Below are 21746 nucleotides of genomic sequence, written 5' to 3'. Positions count from 1 at the left end.
AATACATTCCTAAAATATGTTTTTATTTTGTTATTTTTTTCAGTTTTTAAATGCTTTTTTTTTTTTAATTGTAAGGAAGTAGGCTTAAACTCAGGAAATAAAATATAGGTCAGTCCATTATCTACATACAAATGAAGGAATACTGCCTGATCTAAAATACAATTTTTGAATTATCAGTTTTATTTTTTCCTCATTGATGCAGAAGATAGCTTAGTCTTTGGGGGGGGGGGGGGGGGGAAACAAAGAGAAGAAGAAAATCAGCAAAACTTGCCCAAAGCAAACATGCAACCATGACATAATTTTGTCAACAACCTAGGCTTAGAAATGTAAGCAGCTTGGGAAAGGAATGAAATATTCTATTTTCGTTAGTTCTGTCCTTAGACTCACAAGATTATTTGGTAGAAAAGCTTTTTATTGTAAGTTGTATTATTTAAGGGGTATGGGAGACGCAGAGCGGAGCCTGGCTCATTGGGAGGGGGCATTACTGATAAATGGAAAACTCATGCACACTTGGCAATACGGAGGACTTGGGATTGTTTTTATTGTTCTTTCTGAAATCTGTCCTTATGTAATGGCTAGCGACACATGCTTACTGCCTCTACCCATAATACACTGTGAACATTATTCACAACAAGCGCACAAAATGGCAAAGGATCTCCTGGTCGATGGAACTTCCTACGGAGACATGACTGTACCGGGTCCACAGCCTGCACTGACAAAACTTCCAGAAAGTTCCATGGGGAGCTTAAGCACTAGGGAAGGAGAACTCTTCCTCATTTCCCTCCTCTGTAAGGAACTGAGCTTTTGCATAATACAAGGTGACGGGGAAAGAACAGACTGATGTTTTTATCCTGCTCTTTCATGGTATTGTTTCAAGAAGACGCAGCAACCTGTCCCCTCCGCCCCACCCTTTTTTTTAAGAGAAATGAGCATACTATAGATATGCACGTGTTAAAAAAGAAAATGTTTACTTAGGGTTTGGGGGGTTTTTTGGCACGAGGCTGAAGACTTATTAAATACTTAAATGCTTGACTCAAGGTTTTAAGATAGGAGAGTTTAATGAAAAAAATAAATAAGCATATTGTATGAATGATCTGAGTATGAACAATACCAGGGACTAGAAATTATCACCAGAAAAAATAGGAACCAGATACTTTTGTGGGGCGGAGGTCTGAATGTACATAAGGAATTTGATTTAATCAAAATGGTTAATTTCAAATCGTTTAAGTCATGTGGGTCCAACTTGTAATTGTCTATTTTCACAAAAAAATATATTTCCTGGGTTGTGGCCTATGTAACTTTGGCTTTGGGAAGCTGAGGAACCAAAGAAAAAACTTTGTGATCGTGATTTCATCCTTATGAGCTTTTTCCTCTGCATATGGGCACATCTAACAACATCTATCGTTAAAATCTATGCCATAGACAGGATTATTTCACATATAGCTGATTGTATTTCTCAAAGCAAACATCTCCAAGAATATCACGTATGGAAAGCTATACAAATACGTAGATGGACAGGCAAAAAAAAGACACAGCCTGCTTAAGTGCCAAAGAGTTTGTGCAGAGCTAGAAAGAAAACAGAAATCCACCTGGGTCAGAGGTATGGGGTTAATTTCTCTTGCTGAGGCTCAGGTTTCCCCTCGATGGGTCTTTAATGGTTCACCTAAGTTCAAGTAGAGGAGCGTCTTTCTTCTTTTGTTAACCAAACATGCCCAGGTACAGCTGCTTCTCCTTCTGATGGTAGCTACTGAGTTCCGACTGAGTTAGCTGGAGGTACCGCCGGACATTGGCGTCTTAGAATAGGGCAAAGGAGGCAATTAGAGACACAGTTAGAACATGATCACACCTTGTGGTAGGAAAGGATGGTTCACACACTTCTTTCCCCACCACAACTGACTTTTATAGAGTCAGATATTTTTTAGGCGTGGATAAAAATAATAAACAAGTCCCTTTAAAACGTTCAAAACAAACATACTGATTATGAATACTTAGGGAAAATACCAAGTTATTGTCACTGGTTTATGCAAGTTAGCATTTTAACCCCCCACTTTAGGGATGAGGTTATTTTACAAAAATAGATCAGAGATAACCGCAAAGGACATTCCACATAAACGATAAAAACCAGCACTATTATTTTGAATCAAGACTCCAATCTTTCAAAGGACTTCCTATAGAAAGTGGGTTTGAGGAGAACCAGATTTCTGAATCTGGAATCATTTGAGCTTACTTATTACTGATTCTGTAAGTATCAGAATAAATATATTCTCTGGGAAAATAAGTTTGTTTGTATCTATAAAACATGCAGAGTATTTTTTACTCTCCAAAGTCCAGGAATCTTCCTGTGAAGAAATACACATAAGCATGGGTATATGACTTTAAATGCTATTTTGGCCCTTCTTCGATGTGACCTCTTCTCTATCTTTAGTTGCGGGGTTTGTTCTGCCAGGCCTCAGGTTGATTTCTGGGGTATTAAGGATGATTTGATAGTTCTCTAGCTGCATTCGTGGGACGAGGCGAGCCTAGGGTCCTCCTACCCTGCTGCCATCTCCCCACTCCCCAACCCCACACATACTTTTGATTTTAAAAATCTTTCTAAGATCTGAATAGATCACAACTATTCTTTGCAACAGTCAATCTCATTCATTAATACCACTTTGAATTAAAAAAAAAAAATCTCTGTCCAGGGAGAAAAATCTCTGTACGGTCAGGGCTGGCTGGTTCTTAATCTGATCATGAGAAAGAGCTTGAAGAAACAGCTATTGTTACAGCAGAGCCTCTAAAATACTCTACATGGGTGCAGTTCATCTATGTACTTGAAGGTAAGAAACACGAGCAAATGCCTCATGTTTTATGTCTTTATTAATTCACAGTGGCTTTCCCATTCATTTATTTCATTTTGATTTTAAAGATTTTAAAGGTTTTATTTTTAAGTAATCTCTACACCCACCATGGGGGCTCGAAACCCACATCCCTGAGATCAAGAGTCACCTGCTCCACCGACTGAGCTAGCCAGGTGTCTCCCCCTCCCCCAATCATTTAGAGAATTTTTGCTGCATCGTTACCCTGGGGGACCCTCTACCTCTAGCATCTAGTAGCCACTCTGAGCCAGAATGCAAAATGGGAGAGAATTTTCAGTGCTGAACCACCAACACAGGAGTGAGTCTGTTATCCACTTCGCGGTATCTCTGCCTTGGAAACAAGTACCAAGTCTCAAATTCTCTCTAGGTAGGCCTGCCCCTTTTCTGGGTCATACCTGGGCTTAGCGGAGCTAAAAGAATAAAATGATAGCTAAGGCCAAGGCCAGACCCAGCTGGGGAACTGGCAGAAAGGAGGATCAGCAAGTATATTGATTGGAATACAGATCCTACTTCAGTTACAATCTCGGAACAGAAACTTGAAAAACAATGCTTTACAATCTCTTTCACCGGGGGAAGGAAGGGAGATGGTGTGTATGCCTGGTGAAGCATAATACTTCTGGAGGGTGTACAATATTGCTTTCTTGTGGAGGCAAGAATACAGGAATAGAAGAAGGCCAGTTTCTCAAACACCTCTTCAGACTTTTTGAATTTTGAACTATATGAATATATTATTACCTAGTCGAAAAAATTTCAAGGGGCGCCTGGGTGGCTCAGTCAGTTAAGCACCCGGCTCTTGATTTTGGCTCAGGTCATCATCTCACAGTTCATGAGATCGAGCCCCGCATCGAGCTCTGCGCTAACAGCGTGGAGCCCGCTTGGGATTCTCCTTCTCCTTCCCCCTCTCTCTGCCCTGTACCCTGTTCGTGTGCATGCATGTGCTCGCTCGCTCTCTTGCAAAATAAATAAGCTTTTTAAAAATTCGGTAAATTGAAAGAAGTAAAATAAATCCCCCATTCCACCGATACCACCTCAGCAAGACAATTTCATTTGTCCTTACCACTTCGGTCCCCTTCTCTCTCACCTTTTGGCTGCCTATTGACAGCAGCCAGGAGGTAGTGCTGAGCCTGGTCATAGTCCTGCAGATGAAAAAAGGCCACTCCAGCCCGATACAAGGCCTTGGCATTATCAGGCTGTCGTTCCAGGACTTTCTGACTGTATTCTTTCACTCGTTCGTAGTTTACTGGCTCCATCTGAAGGAGACAGGCTAACAGGCCAAATGAAAAGAAGACAGAAGAGCAAAGAGGGACTTATTACGTGAAGTTCTAGTGGCCAACTCAAGGCTGCATCAAACAGAGGACGATACCAACAACATTCACTCACCCAACTAATACATCCAAAGGTCTACCATGGGCCAGACTTTCTTCTAGGCACTGGGGATGCAACAGTGAACAAAAGCATTACATGCCTTCTAATCAACTTTAATATCTACTGAACGCTTATTATGTGCCTACTGGTGGGTTAGGCCCAGCTATAAAACTGACAGGAACATACTTTAAAATGTGTTTAAAATTCTTCTTCTCTGTTTCTCTTCTACCCAAGGCTCTCCATCTTGAGCCCTCCATCTAACCACAATTATCACACTGCAGCTTTACAAACAACAATGGCTGCCATCAATTGTGTGAGGAAATAGCAGCACCGTGCTTTGTGCTTTATCTCATTTAATCTTCTCATCCACGCTACGAAATTGGTTAAGTGTTACTATCTCCATTTAGTGGACAAAGAAATCAAGGCTCAGAGACGTAAAGGAACTTGTCGAAGATCCTACAGCTTCTGGGTGGAATAAGAAATTTGAACCAAGGACTCTCTAATTCCCAAATCGTCATTTAAAAAAAAATTTTTTTTTAACGTTTTTATTTATTTTTGAGACAGAGAGAGACAGAGCATGAGCAGGGGAGGGGCAGAGAGAGAGAGAGGGAGACACAGAATCCGAAGCAGGCTCCAGGCTCTGAGCTGTCAGCACAGAGCCTAACGCAGGGCGCGAACCCACAGACTGCAAGATCGTGACCTGAGCCGAAGTCAGACGCCCAACCGACTGAGCCACCTAGGCGTCCCCATCATTAAAAATGATGATATATTACTCACTACTCCCTTGGATTACATAATGGGACTTTGAAATCCAAATCTGTTTAGGAGACAATGCTCAGCCTTTCTATAATTAAGAAGAGAAACGTGCTCCCTATTTCATGACTGTAGGAATTAAACATAGTATTATTTAATCATGGTGCTGAGAAGAAAGGAGAATCAGGGCTTCCGAGGACTTAAAGGGCCTGGGCTTATGTCTGCATCCCTTCTACAATATCCCCACCAAGTGGTCATATGGTTTATACTTAACTAACCCATTACTGTAGCTTCATTCATTATCTGACAACTGGTTCTGCAGCACCGACCACAGGCTGGGGAGAGCTAGGAGCAGTGGGTAAGAGGAACAAGGCAGACCTCTTGATGAGTAAACACCACTCACATCCTAGTCCCCAAGTAGAAGGAGTACACAATAAACAAACGGATTTTCTAAATTGCTTTGAAAAAAAAAAAAAAAACCCCAAAAAACAAAAAAACAGAACTGTATTGGGATGAAGTGAATGAAGCCAGGGTCATGCTTGATTATCGAAGACTCTCGAAGAAAGTGACTTTTGACCCAAGATCTGAATGACAAGGGTCATTCAAGGGACGGGGCATTCTAGCTGAGAAAGAAGAAAGTCTATAAAGCTGGAAGGTAGAAATGGGTTTTGCAAATTCCGTGTATTGGAGGAGCCAGACCATGTCAGGCCCTGAAGGTGAGGGTCAGAGTTTGGGTTTTTTCCCTAAGTCTAATGAAATGCCATTGGAGGATTTTCAGCAGCGAGCCGATCTCATTACCTTATCGGTAAAATGGGGATAATCACAAGTATCTTGTAGAATTTGAAGATGAGAGATATTGTACATAAACTGCCCCACGTGTTACAGGCACTCAATAAGTGAAAATGGCTAATCCAGTAAGTTCTTTATGGAGCATCTCCCAAGCACTCCCAAGTGGACGCTCTATGGATGGCTAAGCCATAGGCTTTGACTTCAGGTCCACCTGGAGAGTGAAGACACTGGCTGATCACTCTCTTTAAAAGTGAACATTCCCATGCCTGCGGCACTCACTGTGCCCATCTGCTTTATTCCTTTCCACAGCACTTGCCACCTTCCAATATAATATGTATGTTACCTTTGTTAATTGTCCATCTCCCTTACTTGAATATATGTTCCGAGAGAGCAGCACTCTTTACCTTATTATACTCCTATATCCTTAGTTCCTTAGTACCCAATAAGTAATTGAACTTAATGAATTGAAACATTAGCTACCATAATGACTATTGTTACCTGAATCTGAGAGTAGCACTGGACTCACACTGTAAAAAAGCTAGATTTTCACCAAACCATAGCGGAAAACTACTGTAGTTAAAAAAAAAAAAAAAAAAAAAAAAAAATCACTTTTAAACAACCATTACGAAGTATAAAAACTAACCCTAATAATTTCCATAGCCTCAGCTGGGGTCATTAGAATGCTTTAATATACTCCAAAATAATTTAATTAGCTCCATGATTATTTTGCCTGCCATAGAACAGACCTCTACGAAGTCTCCTTTCTTTTAGTAGATCAATCCTAGTGATACAGATTCTGGCATCCATCTCTTCACCCAAGTTCATATGGAGATGGGAGATCCTAGTTATCCAGGAACTGATTTAAAGGAAGGAGAAAAACGAACAAAAGCTGTCCAAACATCTAATAATGTCTCACACCACCCGCTGGAGCAAATGCCTTCTTTCCTCTATTATAAATATTAAAGAAACAACGCCCTAAACATAAGTTCAGTGTTTGTTCTAGAGCGTGCAAAATTCCCTAAACCTATCAGCATCACCTGGAAATTTGTTAGAAATGCAAATCGGTAGTGCCTCTCCCACTCAGCTCCATTAAATCGGAATCTCTAGGGGTGGGGCTGAGTTAACAAACTCTCCAGGTTAAGTTTGAGAAGCATGGCTCTATAGAAACTCATTTAGAGGCCCATAGATTGGAAACGTATTTCGATTCATGGCAGAATAAGTACATGACAGCAGAAAAGCACACCCGTGCTTTTCCCTAATGTTCACGGATTTTCATGTGCCTGCCCTGATACTCTACCCACCCTTCAGCCCTGTTCTTACCAGCTAGATTGTTGTAGCAGTCTGTCTGGGTGGTGTGCAGTATGTTCTCTTGTTCAGGTGTGAGGGCCGGGCCCTGAGGTCCTAGATTAGGTATCGGGGAGGGCAGACTTGGATCCAGACCCCGCAGCTGAAGCAGAGCTCGATGGTACCTACTTACAGCATCTCGGTACTTCCCTTCTCGGTAACGTTGGTTCCCTTTCTCCTTGTACAGTTGAGCCTCCTGCAGGCGCTTCTCCATAACTCTTTGTCGCCCAGAGCTCTTGTGGAACTGGGACGCGAAAGAGCAATTGAAGCTCTGGAGATGGGAGCAAAACAACTGATTTAGATAGCCGATTTAAGAAGGCAGGAAATTAGCCCTCTCCAGGACGCCCCCCGGGAATGAGTTTTACTTGTCTCTTCTCTGTAGTAATTTTCAATCTTTAAACGTACAGGACTAATCAGGGAGAGGATGTGGGAACAGCAAAGCCAGAGATTAAGTGATTTCATAAAGAGGAGACTCCGGGGTGAAGAGACCCTCCCGAAAAAGGAAGGGCCGGGCTAAGGAACTGTGGCAGGCGTGGGAATGCCGGCGGAATTTGCTTCCTCCTTTCTCTTGGACACACCTTCTTGACCCGGAAGTGGAAGGGAATAGGCGGGGACAACTGCTAAAAAAGGTCTACGGGGCTTGCCACCACTCCTGGTCTTTTTTTGCGCGTATTAAATAAGCATTTGTTTATGTCGGTATCAGAAGCTGGGGACCGAGCTGAATGTGGTTTGTGCAACCAACTCACAGACTTAAGCTGGCGCGGCCGCAGAGCAGCTCAGTTACAAGCCCACCAAGCTCCGCGGCCAACCCCTCGCCCTCTGCAAATACCCAAGCACGGAAGTCTCCCCCTCGGCTTCGGTTTACGGGCGGAAGCACTTAGACGACCGGGACCGACGTCTCGGCAGTTTGGTATCTGAAGGGTCGCGCGCAATGCGCCACACCGTCCAATCAAAAGCGGCCCCGGAAAAATAATCCCGCAGAAGCTACCCCGCCTCTACAGCCCCCTGCAGATCAACCCGGGGCGGGGCGGCGGGGAAATCTCCCGTCAGCTTCGCCAATTGGAAGAATCCGGCCGATCACGGATAACCAATCAGAATTGCAGATGACGATTCAAGTTGGCCAATAAGAAAGCTAAAAGGCGAGGTCCAGGCGTCTGTTGCTGGGTAGAGAAGTTAAAGGATTCAGAGAAGAGGGCCGGGGTGGGGGGGAGGGTGTCGCTGTATTCCTTAGTTTGAGGAAGCCCTTTGTTTACTAAGCAGACAATTGCTAGGCGGCTTTAAAGTCGCTACAGCATCCCTCCTGGGCTTTTTTTTTTTTTAACTCTCAAGAAGCTGGGGGGGACGTATAGCCAGTAGGGAAGAAAGACTAGCAAGCAAGACTTTAGACGACAGCTCGATCGGAAGCCAGACGGGAGTAAGGGTGGTGACGGGGTGGGAGGGGCGTGCAGGAAGGGAGCTCCGGGCGTCTGCGCAGAGCCCATGGCTGGAAGTACGGAAGGCGGGCGCGCACACGCCGCCGTGCTACGAGGCACTTGAGCCGTAGCCAGTCCTTCCCGGCTCCGGCTCCGGTGCGGCTGCGCGGTGGAATCACTGGCGGCGATTGGCCCAGGGGTGAGAGGGGGCGGGAGGTAAGGGGAGGGAAATCGGTCGTCCTCGGCGCGCGCCCGCCCGCGGCAGGGGAACCGAGGGGGCAGGAAGGAAAGCTGTTCCCCGCTGCGTTGTTTTGGGCTCAGTGAGCCGAAAGGGGGAGGGGAGGAGAGGGAGAAACAAACACTACGTAGCGGAGGCTGCGCGCGGCCTTCGTGCCTGCGTGCGTACGTGCGTGCGCTCGCTCGCGCGGGCTCAGTGCTGGCGCGTGAGGCGGAGGCGGGCGGCGGCGGCGCCTGCGCGGTCGGGCTCGGTCGACGGTTCGCAGGGGAGGAGGCGGCGGGAGGCGGAGGAGGCGGCGGTGGCGATGGAGGTGAAGCGGCTGAAAGTGACCGAGCTGCGGTCTGAGCTGCAGCGGCGGGGCCTGGACTCGCGCGGCCTCAAGGTGGATCTGGCGCAGCGGCTGCAGGAGGCGCTGGACGCCGAGATGCTCGAGGACGAGGCCGGCGGTGGCGGGGCCGGGCCCGGCGGGGCCTGCAAGGCGGAGCCTCGGCCTGTGGCCGCGTCGGGCGGTGGCCCGGGCGGGGACGAGGAGGAGGACGAAGAAGAGGAGGAGGAGGACGAGGAGGCGCTGCTTGAGGACGAGGACGAAGAGCCACCTCCTGCCCAGGCCTCGGGCCAGGCCGCGCAGCCGCCGCCGGAGCCCCCGGAGGCGGCAGCCATGGAGGCCGCGGCCGAGCCCGATGCTTCCGAGAAGCCGGCAGAGGAGGCCACGGCCGGGTCAGGTGGGGTAAATGGTGGCGAAGAGCAGGGCACCGGCAAGGGGGAGGAAGACGAGCCGGAGGAGCGGAGCGGGGACGAGACACCAGGATCCGAAGCTCCGGGTGACAAGGCCGCAGAGGAACAGGGTGAGGAGCTGGTAGCGGAGCCCGGCTCCAAACTGCCCCGACCCAGCAGTCAGCCATGCACTGCGGGGTCCGTTTCCTTGTTCTCGCTTGCCCGAAAGCGCAAGATTCCCATCGCCTTTTGGTGGGACTCTCTCCCCAGGGGAGGTGGCTTTCGTTCTCTACCCACCTTTCTGGAGGGTTTGACTGCCTTTGGCGGCCCCCCTCTCTGCAAGAGGGAGCTTCCTGCCTAACTTGGTTCCTTGGCGGTGGTGGATGGAAGTGAGCGATTTTGCATGCGAACTGCTTGTGAGCTACCTGTGGAGCAGTCTCCCGCCGTATTGGTTATCTTTTCCTAAAGCGGGAATGCGATGAGAAATTGGCTATTGCAGGGACAGCCAGACAGGACTGTTGGAGGCTTTGGCCTTTGGGTTACCTATTGGTATTTCCGCCTTAAAAATATTAAGCAATAGGCTAAGTTCGCCAAAGTCCGCTCCATCACGTTACTGGCGCTTGAGCCACACAGTGAATCTGAAAATCTAACCTTGCTCCTGCTTTAGCAGCCTGTGGTTTGAGGGTGTGGAGTTTAATAGTTAACTAGTGAAGGGAAAGTCTTAATCTAGTGCGTTTAGAGTAAGTTAGTTAACACCAGTTGGCTAGATGTTTTACCTTGCTTGAATTCTTATGATTAAGTTTTAATTTTTCCACTGAGTCTGCCGATGGACAAATTTGTGGATTGGCTGTGCACTTAAAGCATTTTTAAATTTTAGGTCCCTGACTTCCTGAATTGGAACTATTGAGGTGTCGGGGGGTTCACGGAATAACCTCGTGGAAGAGAGTGTGTAGAGTTGCCCAGGGAGTTAGTGACCTTTCTCTCTCTTCTTTTGAAGTGATTGGATGGTTAGACCAAATCCGTAATTATCTGTGAGAGTAGGCAGGAAAACTAGAGGTGCTTCCAAGTCTTGCTGTGTAGTGGGGTGCCTTAATTCTTACATTTTTTTAGGATGCTATAAGTAATCATGGTATAATTGGAACCCTTTCTAAGACAGTCACATGCAAGTTGCAGATTGTTTGTTCTGTGTCCTGGAACAAAAATCCCATTACATAACCTTTGACTTCGTGTGTATCCCAAATAGAAGATAAAAAAGGTTGAGGGATAAAGGACCGCTTTAAGGAAATTATTGTTGAAAACCTTAACGTTGCAAACTACAAAAGCTTGAAGAAAAAGTCCAGTTTTTTTCCCTCTTGCAGAGAATGTTGCTAAATATACGACAACACCTTTCTACCCCAAATTATGTGCAGTAAAGATGCAGTATTATTTATGGGTCTCTTGTGACTTAATGGTTTGCTCTTGGCAACCTTCAGTTAAAAAAAAAAAAAAAAATTCCATGATAGAAGTACAGCTGTGAATATGCACCTGAGTCTGTTTGCTGTACAAGTAAAAGCTGTGGATGGCTGTGCATTGTAAAGCTGCAAAGGCAAACTCTTTAAAAAAGACACATACGCTCAGGCTTCTGTATCATGAAGCTGTGGGAAAATGTTGGAAAATGTGTATTAAGTGCCTAGTTTACATCCAAACCTGACAATCAAGAGTCAAAATTAAATTAACCTATGAAATTCTTTAAAGACTTAGAGGATTTTTTTAAATGTCATATTGGTGGGAAAATCTGCAAGTTTGACCTGATTTAAGCAGATAAATTTAGAATGCAAAAATTGTCCAATTTTTATCTGCTGCTTGACTGTAATTAGCCCATAATGTCCATCCTTTTTTCTTTTCCATTCTTTTCTCTTTTCTTTTTTCTTCTTTTTTTCCTTTTCTTTTCTTTTCTTTTCTTTTCTTTTCTTTTCTTTTCTTTTCTTTTCTTTTCTTTTCTTTCTTATGAAATAATCAGCCAGTGACAGGAAGATGATCTTTGGAAATAAAACGTTCTGTGGATACAGTGGGAAGAACCTGGCTATTCTGATTAGACAGCTACTCAGCCCCTTTAGTTTCTATTGGTTCTGAGCTTATTCTACGCTCCAAGATGAAAACTGATTTTCTTTCCCTCCTTTTTGTAGGAGATGACCAAGATAGTGAAAAGTCAAAACCAGCAGGCTCAGATGGTGAGCGGCGGGGGGTAAAGAGACAGCGGGATGAGAAGGATGAACATGGCCGAGCTTACTATGAATTCCGAGAGGAGGCTTACCACAGCCGGTGAGGGAAACGGTCCCCTTCATTGAAAGGGGTGTCTGCTCTGATTTGTTATCTACCTGATGTTGATTGGAGAGTATGGAAAGGGGTGGCTTAAAAATGCAATAGATTTTTCTAGGCGTAAGTTTCAGATTGAATCCACTCTGAAAGCTCCTGTTGCTCTTTTCTCATTTGCTGATAGAAGCTGTCTGCTGGAATTTTATATTCACTGATAGTTTAAGACTTGATACAGACACCCCTCAAAGAAGAGGGCTTTGGATACACCGTATTTGCTTTTCTTTCATACCTATAGCTCAAAGTCTCCACCACCCCCTGAAGAAGAGGCAAAAGATGAGGAGGAGGATCAAACTCTTGTGAACCTGGACACGTGTATGTATAAGGCAGACAGGTTGGGGTTTTCAACCAACCCAAAGTGATTTTGGAGATTAAAACTTCATGGCCTGCGAATTTTAAGAGATTTAGCAATAGGAGACTTTGTATCCATTCTTGACACCTGGGTAGATTTGCGTTCTGTTGATGATTTTCAAGTGTTGGGCTTTGGAATAAACAGATTGTTTCTTTCTAACAGATACCTCGGATCTCCATTTTCAAGTGAGCAAAGACCGCTATGGAGGGCAGCCGCTTTTCTCAGAGAAGTTCCCCACCCTTTGGTCTGGGGCAAGGAGTACCTACGGTGTGACAAAGGGGAAAGTCTGCTTTGAGGCCAAGGTAGTGTATACAGCTCATTAAGACCATTTGTTTATTAAATTATTTATTAGACTGCTACGTACTGGTTCCTGCCCCCCAGTATTTTATTAATGCAGAAAAGGCACCACACTTGAATGATAACCTTAGCTTCGGTAACCGACAAATTGACTCCCGTGGCTTTGGTTTAAATTCACTGATCGCTGGTATTCTGAGGTTGAGTTGTGACAGTTGTTTTCAGTTGATACACAAGTCTTGTCTTTCCAGCTCAGACTTTGCTCCTGAGTTGGTCGGAGTATCTGAGAGTTCCTTTTCTGACTTGGCCAGGTAACCCAGAATCTCCCGATGAAAGAAGGCTGCACAGAGGTTTCTCTGCTTCGAGTTGGATGGTCTGTTGATTTTTCCCGTCCACAGCTTGGTAACGTTCTTTTTAACTGAATCGTTAGTGTTTGCTGCCGTGCCGTTTATTCCGTGGGAAATTTGGGTATAGGTAACTAATTTGCTGTCTGTTCTAGGTGAGGATGAATTCTCTTATGGTTTCGATGGACGAGGACTCAAGGCAGAGAATGGGCAATTTGAGGAATTTGGCCAGAGTTTTGGGGAGAATGATGTCATTGGCTGCTTTGCTGTAAGTGCTCCTAAAAGTTGTGGATTCTTAGTGAGAAGTGAGTAGAGGGCACTGGGAATTCAACTTGCTTCCTAACAGCTGCTGTCTTCTATGCATTTAAAACAAACTTTTTTTTAACGTTTACTTAACGTTAAACACAGAGCATGAGCAGGGGAGGGGCTGAGAGATGGAGAGAGACAGAATCTGAAGCAGGCTCCAGGCTCTGAGCTGTCAGCACAGAGCCCGATGTGGGGCTCGAACTCACAAACCGCGAGATCATGCCCTGAGCCAAAGTCAGACGCTTAACCGACTGAGCCACCCAGGCACCCCACTCTTCTATGCATTTGATGTATTGTTTGCTTAGTTGTGTTTAGCAGTCTGTTTTGTTTTGTTTTTCTTTTAAAGGTTAAATTGCAAGATTTAATCAGTCTCAACTCCTGTAAGGTCTTGAATGCTCTTGTTTGTTGTCACTGTAGAATTTTGAGGCTGAAGAAGTAGAACTTTCCTTTTCCAAGAATGGAGAAGACCTAGGTGTGGCATTCCGGATCAACAAGGAATCCCTGGCAGAACGGGCCCTCCTACCCCATGTCCTCTGCAAAAATTGTGTTGTAGAATTAAACTTTGGTCAGAAGGAGGAGCCCTTCTTCCCACCACCGGAAGAGTTTGTGTTCATCCATGCTGTGCCTGTCGAGGAGCGTGTGCGCACTGCAGTCCCTCCCAAGACAATAGATCAGTGTGAGGTATGCCAAACGGTGTGCAAAACTTACGCTTTGGAATGGTTGGCTTGAAGACTTTTCTTAAAGCTTCACCTGACTGGGCAGATGATGATGTTCTTAAATTGGGCTTTATGAACCTGACCCTCACTTAGTTTTCATGGCATTCCTGGTTCTGTTTACTTGTAGGTGATTCTGATGGTTGGACTGCCTGGATCTGGAAAGACCCAGTGGGCACTAAAATACGCAAAAGAAAACCCTGAGAAAAGATACAATGTCCTGGGAGCTGAGACTGTGATCAGTCAAATGAGGGTGAGTTGCTGGGAGAGGTGAGCTGTGGTATTTGCTCTGGAGGTTCCAAGTAAATGCCTATAACCCTTTCCTGGTGGAGTTGGTCTTAATATATGTTTAGGGCTTTTGGTTTTTGTTTTTGTTTTTTTTTTTTTTTGCTGTGTTGTCAGATTTCTCAAAGCAGATAAAACCTGGAACATGTCCAGATCAAGATGGAAATGACTCTTAGGGAGTGGACAGCATGCATTCACAGCATTGAGGAATAGGAATGATATGCTATGAATAGCTATGATAGCTTTGATCGCATTAAAAGAGGTGGCATTTACCAGTGACTCTTGGGTTTTAACTTGCTGCATAACTTCTTGTGTTTCTCTTCACTTCCTCTTGAACTCATCAGATGAAGGGGCTTGAGGAGCCAGAGATGGACCCCAAAAGCAGAGACCTTTTAGTTCAGCAAGCCTCCCAGTGCCTTAGTAAGCTGGTCCAGATTGCTTCCCGGACAAAGAGGAACTTCATTCTTGATCAGGTATCGTTGAAAACATTGACAAGAAACCTGATTTTACAGACCGTCCAAAGATGAAAGATTTGGCATCTATTTAATCTGATAAAACGGCTTACAGTCCAAGCGGGGTGCGTATGTAGAGGGAGACAGAATTAAGGATCAGAAACAGGTTCCTTAAGTATGACCGAGTGGTTGTGTTCTATGACTGAGTCATAATGTTTTTGGAATTCAGGGATACCTTTTTATTCGTGTTTTTACCAGAGAGTATATGGACCAGACTATAAAACACATAATAGAGGCAATGGGAAGAGAGGTGGAGCTTGTGTGGATTCCTGGCTCCACCACTTAACTAGGTTTGTGGCCTTTGACGAGTCTTGGTCTCTGAGTCTCAGTTTTTTTGATGTGCGAAACGGAGTAATACCTGTCATATAGAGTTTGAAGAATTAGAGGAAATTGTGTCTATAAGACCCCTAATTTCTTGCTTCGCTTGTAAAAGATGCTCAGTAAGTGTTTCGGTTGAATACGAGTGGTAATTTTTATTCCTGAAACATCTCTTGTTCTTTCTGTCCCTAGTGTAACGTGTACAACTCTGGCCAACGGCGGAAGCTGTTGCTGTTCAAGACTTTCTGTCGAAAAGTGGTGGTGGTTGTTCCTAATGAGGAAGATTGGAAGAAGAGGCTGGAGTTGAGGAAGGAAGTGGAGGGAGATGATGTGCCTGAGTCTATAATGCTGGAGATGAAAGGTGGGCTAATGTTACACAAGTTAGGGAGCCTGTCCTTGGTCAGTGCACACCTTTCCAAGGCCTCTTAGCACTTGGAGCGATTCTCCCCATCTAAAGTGTAAATCTGGCGGCACCTACCTGGCTCAGTCGGTAGAGCATGCATCTCTTGATCTCAGGGTCATGAGTTCGAGTCCCGGGTGGGACATAGAGCTTACCTGAAAAATAAAAGTGTAATCCAAAGAGTAAACTAATGGTAAATTAAGAGTAAATCAAGGAAGCACTTGTAGGTAAATGAATGAGGAGAGTAACTGGAGAAGCAGTAACTCCTTTTTTTTTTTTAATTTTTTTTTTTTTTAATGTTTATTTATTTTTGACAGAGACAGAATGCAAGTGGGTTAGGGGCAGAGAGAGAGGGAGACGCAGAAGCAGGCTCCAGGCTCTGAGCTATTAGTACAGAGCCTGACACGGGGCTCGAACTCACGAGCTGTGAGATCATGACCTGAGCGGAAGTCGGACGCTCAACCGACTGAGCCACCCAGCCGCCCCAGCAGTAACTCCTTGATTCATTCCAGAGAAGATACAAAAAGTGAGGTAGTGACTGACCACAGGGTGATTAAAACTCAAAGCTGAGGCTTTGTTGATTCCATTATTCATTTAGTAAAAGTTTCAAGGGTGTTCACTGTTTGTCCAGTACTCTTTTAGGCATAGGGGAATAGTGAATTAAATGAAGCTTTGTCTTCATTGAATTTATATCTTAAGGTGGAGGGGGGGAGTTTGGAGTGAACAATCTTACCAGTATGTCTTGATTTCTAATATCACGTTAGGCTTGTTTTTTTGTTTCGGTTTTTGGTGTGTGCCTGAAGTTTTTAATATGATACAAAGCCTTATAGCAGCATCTCCGTGAGGCAGAATTAACCATCTTGATTGATCCCACTTCCTGCTGTTCCCTTGTTCCCTCTAGAGTGTGATTTTTTCCCCCCTTTGCTGCCTTTAGCTTCTGTCATCCCACCTGTCTGCTCGGCTACTGGCTCTTTAACTTCTGATAATGCCCAGGCATGGGAGCTAGTTACACATCTAAGAGCTGGATTCTCCAAGTTGACTCAGAGTGAACCATGCCAGTCCATAGCTGATTCAGGTCCTTGGAGGAATTTAGTTCAGTTTTATAAAACTGAGGGCTGACTGGCTTCATCTCAGGATCAAGAGAGCCCCATAGAGCTGAATTCCACTGAGACTCACCCTCAGAACTTGATGTCTAGAGACCGGCTAATGTGCTGGCCCATCATGCACAAGTGGTAAATGAGGCCGCTTGTACTCTTGTCTCCTGTTCTCTCCTCATATAGATAAGTAAATGCTTTTTGGTTTGGGTCACTTTCTCATGGAGTCTCTCTTAGCATGTTATCTAACCAACAACCAAAATTTCCTCAGTTATTTTTAGCCTCCGGCTACCTTCATCTGTCCTGATAAGAAACTTTCACCCAATTCACTGTTAATTTATTACGGATCCCTTGAGAACTGGTAAATCTAATTTGCAAGTAGTCCTTTGCTTGGGACTGTTACAGTTTAGGGGAAACTTCTGATAAGCCAGTGGGTATGAACCCAGCACCTTCACGTGCATAGAAAATCCCATTCTTCCTACAGCGGGGTTTTTGGGGTGAGATCTTGCAGGTGTATGCGCTTTTCAGCTCCCACAAGCTTCTCCCTTCCTCTTACAGCCAACTTCTCTCTGCCTGAAAAATGCGACTATATGGATGAGGTGACCTACGGGGAGCTGGAGAAGGAGGAAGCTCAGCCCATTGTCACTAAGTACAAGGAGGAGGCAAGGAAGCTGCTGCCCCCCTCCGAGAAGCGGACAAACCGCCGAAACAACCGAAACAAGCGCAACCGGCAGAACCGAAGCCGAGGCCAAGGCTATGGTGAGTCCCGGGGACCTGCCAGCCCCCCTGCCTCAGTCTGTTCTTTGTGCTGCGCACGGCAGGAGCCACAGGGAAAGGCTAAGGAAACCAAGTCCAGTCCCAGACAATGAGGAAGTACCTTCTATATTATAGGAGCATATGCTTCCTGTGTCCTTCCCTCCCCACCAACCACCTTCTTGCGCTTCTTCCATAATCCTTCAGCAAAAGGGAGTTACTTTTCAACAAAAATGTTTGTGTCTCGAAAAGCGTTTGCGCAAGCTTCCCGTGCAGGTGTTTTTTCATTCTTAAATACGAGCCCCACACTTTACCTCATGCTTCGCTTTTCCAGTATGTCCTCAGGACTTACGCAGTGAGGTTAGATTCCCAACCCGAATTTTCTTGCTGCTTTTGTCTGTTGGATCAAGCCAGCTGTGCAGACCAGAAAGTGAATGCATTATTCAGTAATTTAGGGGGGGGGGGGGGGTTCCAAAGTAAGTTAAGCTAGTAGTAGAATTCACTTCTCTCCTGCATGTCTATCTAGTTTGTCAGTTAACCCCACAGTGTGCATTCACTTGACCTTAAAAATGTGTGTGTGTGTGTGTGTGTGTGTGTGTGTGTAAGTCAGCAAAGCTTCTGAGTGTCTGCTGTGTGCCAGGCACTGGGAATACCAGGTTTCTGCCCTAAGGAGCTTGTTATTTAGACTTTGTTTTTCATTCGCATAAAATAATGGGTCTGGGGTACAGGATAGCTGGGGTCCCTTCCAAGACTGAAAGTCGGTGATTCTACGAATGGCAGTTTTTACTCCTGTTTCTAACTCTGCCATGTATCCTTTTGCCATCTTAAATGTTTTGCAGGAATTGGGCAGGTTCCAAAGCAAGGTGGCTTGGTTTTCTTGTGTCTCTATTTCTCTGCCCACCCCCCCCCCCCCTTCAGATTCTTTAAAAAGCTCCTGGCTGGTGCCTTAATTACCACCGTGTGAGCCTGACAGAAACAGGCTTCCTATTCCCCCAGAATTGCCTTTGGCTCCGACTTTTTGATTTCCACTCAGACGTGGAGCCAGGACCCCATGCCAGCTGTGTGAGCACGCTCTCCATTTCTCTTCCAGTGGGCGGGCAGCGCCGAGGCTACGACAACCGGGCCTACGGGCAGCAGTACTGGGGGCAGTCTGGAAACAGAGGGGTGAGTGCAGCTCTCCTTCTGCTCCTCCCTCTGGGTTGTGATGGCCATTCCTACTGGCTTGGGGGAGCAGAGTGGTTTGGGCTGTTTTCTCAGGGCTTAGGGTTTTGCCCATTTAATGTGTTCCTCTGGAAGAATTTATTCTGGGAAGATTAAGCCTGTTGATAATGTCAAGCTCTGATGTGTGTCTCACTCAAAACGGGATGGCAGTGGATCCTGACGCCCAAAGCCCACCAGTCTTCGCTTCTCCTTTCTCAGGGTTACCGTAATTTCTACGATCGATACAGGGGAGACTATGATCGATTCTACGGGCGGGATTATGAGTACAACAGATACAGAGACTATTACAGACAGTACAATCGGGATGTGAGTATCCTCTGGGGATGGGGGCGGGGGTGGCAGGACTAGAGGAATGAGTGTCCTGCCTCTCCGTGCTTGGCCAGCTGTGGCTCTGAGTGATGGGGTTTCCCCTCTCTTCTAGTGGCAGAATTACTACTACCACCCCCAGGACAGAGACCGATACTACAGGAACTACTACGGTTACCAAGGGTATCGGTGAAGCCCCTGTCATGCTCGCCTGTCAGCCATGAAGCTGAATCTCTAGGGGTGCCAGGCACCCCCCCAAAACACAACCAAGGAAAACAGGGGCTGTTCGGGTGGGGCTGAGCTGCCGGGGAGGGGCGGTGGGGGGGAGGGTGCGCAAGCAGGGGCAGGGGAGGGGGGAGGTGGAAACGACAAAACTGTACATTTTTTTTAAAAGTTTGTTGAAAAGAATATTGTCTTATTCTATAAAACATTTCAAACCTAGTTAGATATTTGTAATCAAAAAACATTTGTGCAGAAAGCGGCACTTAGGGCTGCCTGTCCTGTATCCTGCGGTTGGACAGGAAAAGAACTAAAAATGTCACCCTTCTGACATTCTAAGGCAGCTGGACTGGCAGCCAAGGAAGGGAGAGCGGAGGAGGTGGTGCGGAGAGGGCGGGGACGCCCATGAGGGCGCTCTCCCCGGAGCAGGCAGGAGTGGGGACAGAGGGAGCACTTGTGACCGGGGCAGTGAAAATAAACGATTGGCTCTTCTCAATCACTTGCACCAACTAACCGTTTGTATTTTCTTTACTGACCTTTCCCTCTTGGGATATCCGGTCTGGTGGGCTGGGAGGCCAAAGCGTCCCTGTCTCCCCTTTCCCGTGCCTCGTGCTGTTTGGCTGAGGCTTGGAAGACCACCCGTCGGGCGGCTCCGTTCTGGAGGCTTCCCAGGCCAAGGAGGCACGGGGACCGTTCGTGATTGCAGGGCAGAATAGCCGGCACCCTCCATGTACCCGTTAATGAGTTTCCATAGACTCCTGGGGGAGAAGGGCATCGAAGCCCTCAGCCTGAAGATTGTGACTTGCCAGTCTCTACTCTGTCTTCCAAACTTGAGACAGGCGGGAAGTCCCTGAAATCATCTCTGTTAGAGCATCTGTCCTCTTATAGTGCGAGAGAAGGAGCGTTTCTCAGGGTTTCAGCTCACACAGAAACGAAGCAGGATTCTTTTCACTGCAGCAGGAGATGTATATAGGTGAATCCTGTGGTGTGGGCTACCAGGCCCAGGTGCTGAGAATAGCAACTATTTTATACAGTGTGGAGGGCATGAGCCCTACTGGTTTTTTTGATACACAGGTAGAGAGTGAATAGGAAAGGGGGGGGCGGGGGGGCGGGGGGCGGGGTGGGGGGGGTGGGAGGCAGCTCGGAGTGGGGCTGCTGAACTTGGGGAAGAGCGAGAATGTGAGTGCGTGTAATGTGTGCATGAGAGGGAGCGCCCCCTCCCAGCATCTTCAAACAGGATTTGTCTGGGGGTGCTGTCCCTGCATGTCCCCACAGAGGCCTCTCGCCGAGAGACTTCTATTGGGATAGTGTTTGTTTGTAACTTTACCAACCCCCTCCCAGTTCTTGATGAACAGCTTCAGGTTGCTGGGCTCGAGAATATGGGTGGGACATGAGAATGCTCTTTCAACATTCAGCTTCAGTTTTCATTCATCTTCCTGCTCAGCATTCTGTCAGCCTAGAACTTACTCTGCACACACCATGTATCGCAGCACTTGCTAGTGAGGGAAGACCCAGGGTAGCGTTGTGTTACTTACCAGACGACGTGTCCATTTCCTCCCCTGGGCAGTTCTCTGCCGAAAATTCTGTGCTGAGATTTGACCTTTCCCTCCCTCCATTGATACCTCCATGCAGCCCTTCCCGAGGCAGGCAGGCCCACATCTGGTCCTCTGGTCACCCCCTGCCCGATACACCCTTCTGCCCTACAAGTACCTCTGACCCTGAGGCTGGAAGAGGGGTGCTGGCACGAAGGAAGTTTGCTTGCTCCTAACAATGTCCTTTCTCTTGGCGCCTGCTTCCTTGTGGTGCCATCACGGATCTGTGTGAGGCAGTGAGTGAAGTGATTGCATGAACCTTTCTGTAACCCGCTCACTTTTTATCGTTAAGGGAGTTTGAGAGAGCTTTGCTCGTAGTGTCAAGGCAAGGAGGCAAAAACTGGAGCCCAAAGAAATTCCCTTAGGGCCAGATTATGTCACAACAGAAAATTGAATTTTGAGGCGGAAGTTGCCATCCCTTTTCAAATGTTCAGTCCTCCAGCGAATAGTATCTTTTTAGAGTCTCTCACATGGTTTGGGGGTGCTAGGCCCTCAGGGCCGGCGGGGGGGGGGGGGGCAAAGAGCTTAAGCCGATTGGGGGGGTGGGGGGAGCCAGGGGAAGGTACTTGCTGTTAATTTTTGACACCAGAAAGTCATCTTTAAAAAAAAAAACAAAAACGCTGTTTTTCTGATGGATGAAGAGTGAAACTGCCACATCCTTGTTGGTTTAGCCCAAGAGATCCCTTGCAGCAACTGTAGATGTCTGGGTTTTGTTTCTGTCTTTTTATTGTGGAAAAAAAAAAAAAAAAAAAATTTGTTACGGGGAAAATGTGGATTTACCAAGAGGGATCCCTAGCCTTGTTTTCCTTAGAAGACTTGTTTAGTGTTTTATCAGACGTCTTTTGTAGTTGTTGTAGATGGAAATGCTTGTGAGAAAAACAAACACCACATGGAGCCTGTAAATGTTTTTGCACAACCTGTAAAGCATTCTTGGAAGTGGCCAGTAAAAAAGGGTTTTACCGTTTAAAAAAAAAAAATGTAACTGTGTCATTGTTTACATCTGTAACTTTTTCCTCCCCTGTTCTCATTACATCCTGGCAAAAATGTAGGCACCGTAGCTTCCAGTTTTAGAATAAATAACCATTTGGATTGAATTCACCCTATCTCCTGTGGCTGCACTGACTGGGGTGGAGTGTGTCATGGGGGGGGATGGATTGACCGATTTCTGGTGCTGCTTCCTCAAGTCATACTGGGTTCAACCAAGGCTGGTTT

The 21746-nt window shown here is 46.2% G+C and overlaps 2 protein-coding genes across 6 annotated transcripts; one reads left to right on the top strand and one right to left on the bottom strand.

Moving 5' to 3' along the window:
• Positions 1-1009: 1009 nt before the first annotated feature.
• Positions 1010-8024, bottom strand: TTC9C (tetratricopeptide repeat domain 9C). 5 transcript variants are annotated; one of them, XM_042904891.1, is made up of 4 exons: positions 7939-8024; positions 7086-7380; positions 3940-4122; positions 1010-1793 (listed from the first exon to the last, which is right to left on the bottom strand). In XM_042904891.1, the coding sequence occupies exons 2-4, from the start codon at positions 7321-7323 to the stop codon at positions 1699-1701; spliced, it is 516 nt and encodes a 171-aa protein (XP_042760825.1). In that variant the 5' UTR covers positions 7324-7380; positions 7939-8024; the 3' UTR covers positions 1010-1698. The 5 variants fall into 5 exon arrangements, with proteins under 5 accessions (XP_042760825.1, XP_042760826.1, XP_042760824.1 ...); XM_042904892.1 differs by lacking the exon at positions 7939-8024 and adding an exon at positions 7856-7938; XM_042904890.1 differs by lacking the exon at positions 7939-8024 and adding an exon at positions 7475-7847.
• A 534-nt stretch (positions 8025-8558) lies between these two features.
• Positions 8559-19034, top strand: HNRNPUL2 (heterogeneous nuclear ribonucleoprotein U like 2). Its single transcript, XM_042904888.1, has 14 exons — positions 8559-9604; positions 11639-11774; positions 12064-12140; positions 12340-12479; positions 12783-12873; positions 12971-13083; positions 13539-13802; positions 13965-14087; positions 14464-14592; positions 15142-15310; positions 17002-17202; positions 18287-18360; positions 18616-18723; positions 18839-19034. The coding sequence occupies exons 1-14, from the start codon at positions 9064-9066 to the stop codon at positions 18914-18916; spliced, it is 2244 nt and encodes a 747-aa protein (XP_042760822.1). The 5' UTR covers positions 8559-9063; the 3' UTR covers positions 18917-19034.
• Positions 19035-21746: the final 2712 nt, after the last annotated feature.

The sequence above is a fragment of the Panthera leo genome, chromosome D1 (assembly GCF_018350215.1).
Source record: "Panthera leo isolate Ple1 chromosome D1, P.leo_Ple1_pat1.1, whole genome shotgun sequence".
NCBI classification, from domain to species: Eukaryota; Metazoa; Chordata; class Mammalia; order Carnivora; family Felidae; genus Panthera; species Panthera leo.
Note: the sequence above shows the minus strand (reverse complement) of the source record. Positions and strands in the feature narration are given on the sequence as shown.